Raw genomic sequence first — 2,864 nt, forward strand, 5'->3', positions numbered from 1 at the left:
CTTAGTGCGGGTGATGGCAATACGTCTTTTTTTCACAATTGTGTTAAAAGCAGAAATGCCAGGAATAAAATTCACTTGATTAAAGATGCTAATGGTGTTCAGCATGAAGGAGTAGATGTTGAGAAAGCTTTAGTTGATCACTACGCGAATTTTTTGGGTATTGAAGCTGCAGTAGAAGAATTAAACATGGACGGGCTTTTCACTAATACCGTAAGCCAGAGTTCAGCTAATCATATGATACGACCAGTTACATGTGAGGAAGTCAAGGCGGCCATGTTCAGTATTGCCGACAACAAGGCTCCGGGTCCTGATGGTTATACTTCGGTATTCTTTAAGAAAGCTTGGGATGTAGTTGGTGATGAAGTTTCGGCTGCAATCCTTCAATTTTTTGAGAATGGTAAACTTCTTCAGCAAGTTAACCATACAATAATTGCATTGGTTCCCAAAGTTTCTACTCCTTCATCGGTTTTGGAGTATAGGCCAATATCCTGTTGCAACGTCATTCTTAAATGCATTAGCAAAATCTTGTCGAATAGAATTAAAGGTAGTCTGGCGAGCTTGGTTGATATCAGCCAATCGGCTTTTATTCCTGGTAGGAAAATCTCAGACAACATCCTTCTTACGCAGGAAATTATGCATAATTATCATTTACATAAGAGAAAGCCGAGGTGTGCCTTCAAAATTGACATCCAGAAAGCATATGACACAGTTAGCTGGACGTTTCTTAAATCTATTCTCACCAGGTTCGGATTCCCTCCAAAAATGGTAGGATGGATTATGACGTGTGTCTCTACTGTGTCGTTTTCTCTTAGTATTAACGGCAACCTTTGTGGTTACTTCAAGGGTAGGAGGGGGCTTAGACAGGGTGATCCTATATCCCCTTATTTGTTCACCTTGGTCATGGAGGTTCTTTCTCTATTATTACACAAGGCAGCTGATGACCATCCTGCGTTCAGATACCATGATAAGTGTAAACTTCAGAAGATAATTAATGTGTCCTTCGCTGATGACTTGTTTATCTTCGCTAATCCGGATATGGTGTCTATTAGGATTATGAGGGATGCTTTGGAGTTGTTCTCTAGAATTTCGGGTCTTACCCCGAATCTAGCTAAAAGCACGGTCTTCTTCAGTAATGTTTCGCCTCAAATGAAGCAAGCTATTTGCTCTCTTCTTCCATTTCAAGAGGGAGCGCTTCCCGTGAAGTGCTTGGGAGTTCCTCTGATCTCGACAAAATTGTCGTTTAAGGATTGCAAAATCCTAGTGGATCGAGTTGACAAGAAAATAGATCATTGGTTAAACAAATCTCTCTCTTTTGCAGGAAGGCTTCAATTAATTAATTCGGTCATCTCGGCTATGCACGTTTATTGGGCTTCAGTTTTTATGCTTCCGGTCCGTATTGTAGGTGACATTGAAAAGCGGATGCGTAATTTTTTATGGAGTGGTGGAGCGGCCAAAGGTTCTTATCCGAAAGTTGCTTGGAAAAATGTTTGCCTTCCTAAATCGGAAGGTGGATTGGGTATTAGAAGGATTCAGGACTCGAATAAAGCGCTTCTTACTAATCATGTGTGGAGCATTCTTAATAAAGGGATTCTCTCTGGGTAAAATGGGTTCATTCCTATAGGATCAAAGGGAAAAACTTTTGGGAACTTCCTTATCGTGGTAGTATGACATGGGGGTGGAGGAAAATCCTATCTATTCGGTCATCTGTTCGCCCGTTCATTTGGTTCTTAATTCGTGATGGTAGGAAAGCTAATGCTTGGTATGATAATTGGTGCCCTCTTAGCCCGTTGGGTGATTTCATTACTCCGAGACGAATCCATGGGGCGGGGTTTACAATGCAAACCTCTGTGGTGGACCTCATTGATAATCAAAATGGTTGGAAGTGGCCGATCGCTTGGTTTGACCTTTATCCGGTTCTGAATACATTAACGGCTCCGCTTTTTGTCCAAAATGTTCCTGATAAGCTCGTTTGGAAGGATAGACAGGCCAATTTCTCTTATTTCAGTGCTAGAGAGGCTTGGGAGAGCATTCGGGTTCGAGGTGCGGAGCTTCATTGGGTTAATTTGGTGTGGTTCAGTCAGTGTATTCCGAGACATTCCTTCCACTTGTGGCTAGTTATTAAAAATAAGCTGAAAATTCAGGATCGAATGGGAATCTGGGATGCTGGAAGTGCAACTAATTTAAATCTAATGTGTTGTCCGCTGTGTAAGCATGGGAAAGATTCACGGGACCATTTGTTCTTTCGGTGCTCTTATGCTTTACAGGTGTGGAATCGGGTGAAAGATATGGCTTATATGGACTCAATCGATGCTAACTGGGAGTCTATTATTGATTGGCTCTCTCAACATGCTACTAATAATTCAGCGAGGAGTGTTGTAAGTAAGTTGGTTGTTGCTGCTTCCTCTTATTTCATACGGCAAGAAAGGAACAATAGGCTGTTTTCTACAAACCAGCGAAACGCTACAATGATTGCAAACATTATTCTTCATACGGTTCGCCTAAAGCTAATGACTTTCAAGGCTGGGAGAGGTCTGAAGCACCCGCTGATGCTGGAGAGATGGAAGTTCCAAGTGAAGGATTTAAACATTGATCCGGGCTAGAGTTTTTTGCGTAGAGTCTATGTAATAGTTGCCTATGTATTGGCTTCGGGTTGTTTGTTTTTGGTTTTGGTCGGTTTTAGCCTTGTGGATTGGCTTCGTTGTAGGTGTCTGTTTGGTTGTGCTAGTCTTGGTATGCCAAGTCTAGCTCTTGTGTGCTACACTGGTACACTTGCGTGATTCTTTATTCTTTTAATAAAATTCACCGGGGTAATCCTTTACCCAAAAAAAAAATGTGTATTGACTTATGTGTGATCGGCTTCGTTC

General features: G+C 41.7%; 1 protein-coding gene across 1 annotated transcript; it reads left to right on the forward strand.

Moving 5' to 3' along the window:
* The first annotated feature begins 1,664 nt into the window (after positions 1-1,664).
* On the forward strand, positions 1,665-2,600 carry LOC110889984. Its single transcript, XM_022137560.1, has one exon. The coding sequence runs from the start codon at positions 1,665-1,667 to the stop codon at positions 2,598-2,600; it is 936 nt and encodes a 311-aa protein (XP_021993252.1).
* The last annotated feature ends 264 nt before the right edge of the window (positions 2,601-2,864 follow it).

This window comes from Helianthus annuus, chromosome 2, assembly GCF_002127325.2.
Source record: "Helianthus annuus cultivar XRQ/B chromosome 2, HanXRQr2.0-SUNRISE, whole genome shotgun sequence".
NCBI lineage: Eukaryota > Viridiplantae > Streptophyta > Magnoliopsida > Asterales > Asteraceae > Helianthus > Helianthus annuus.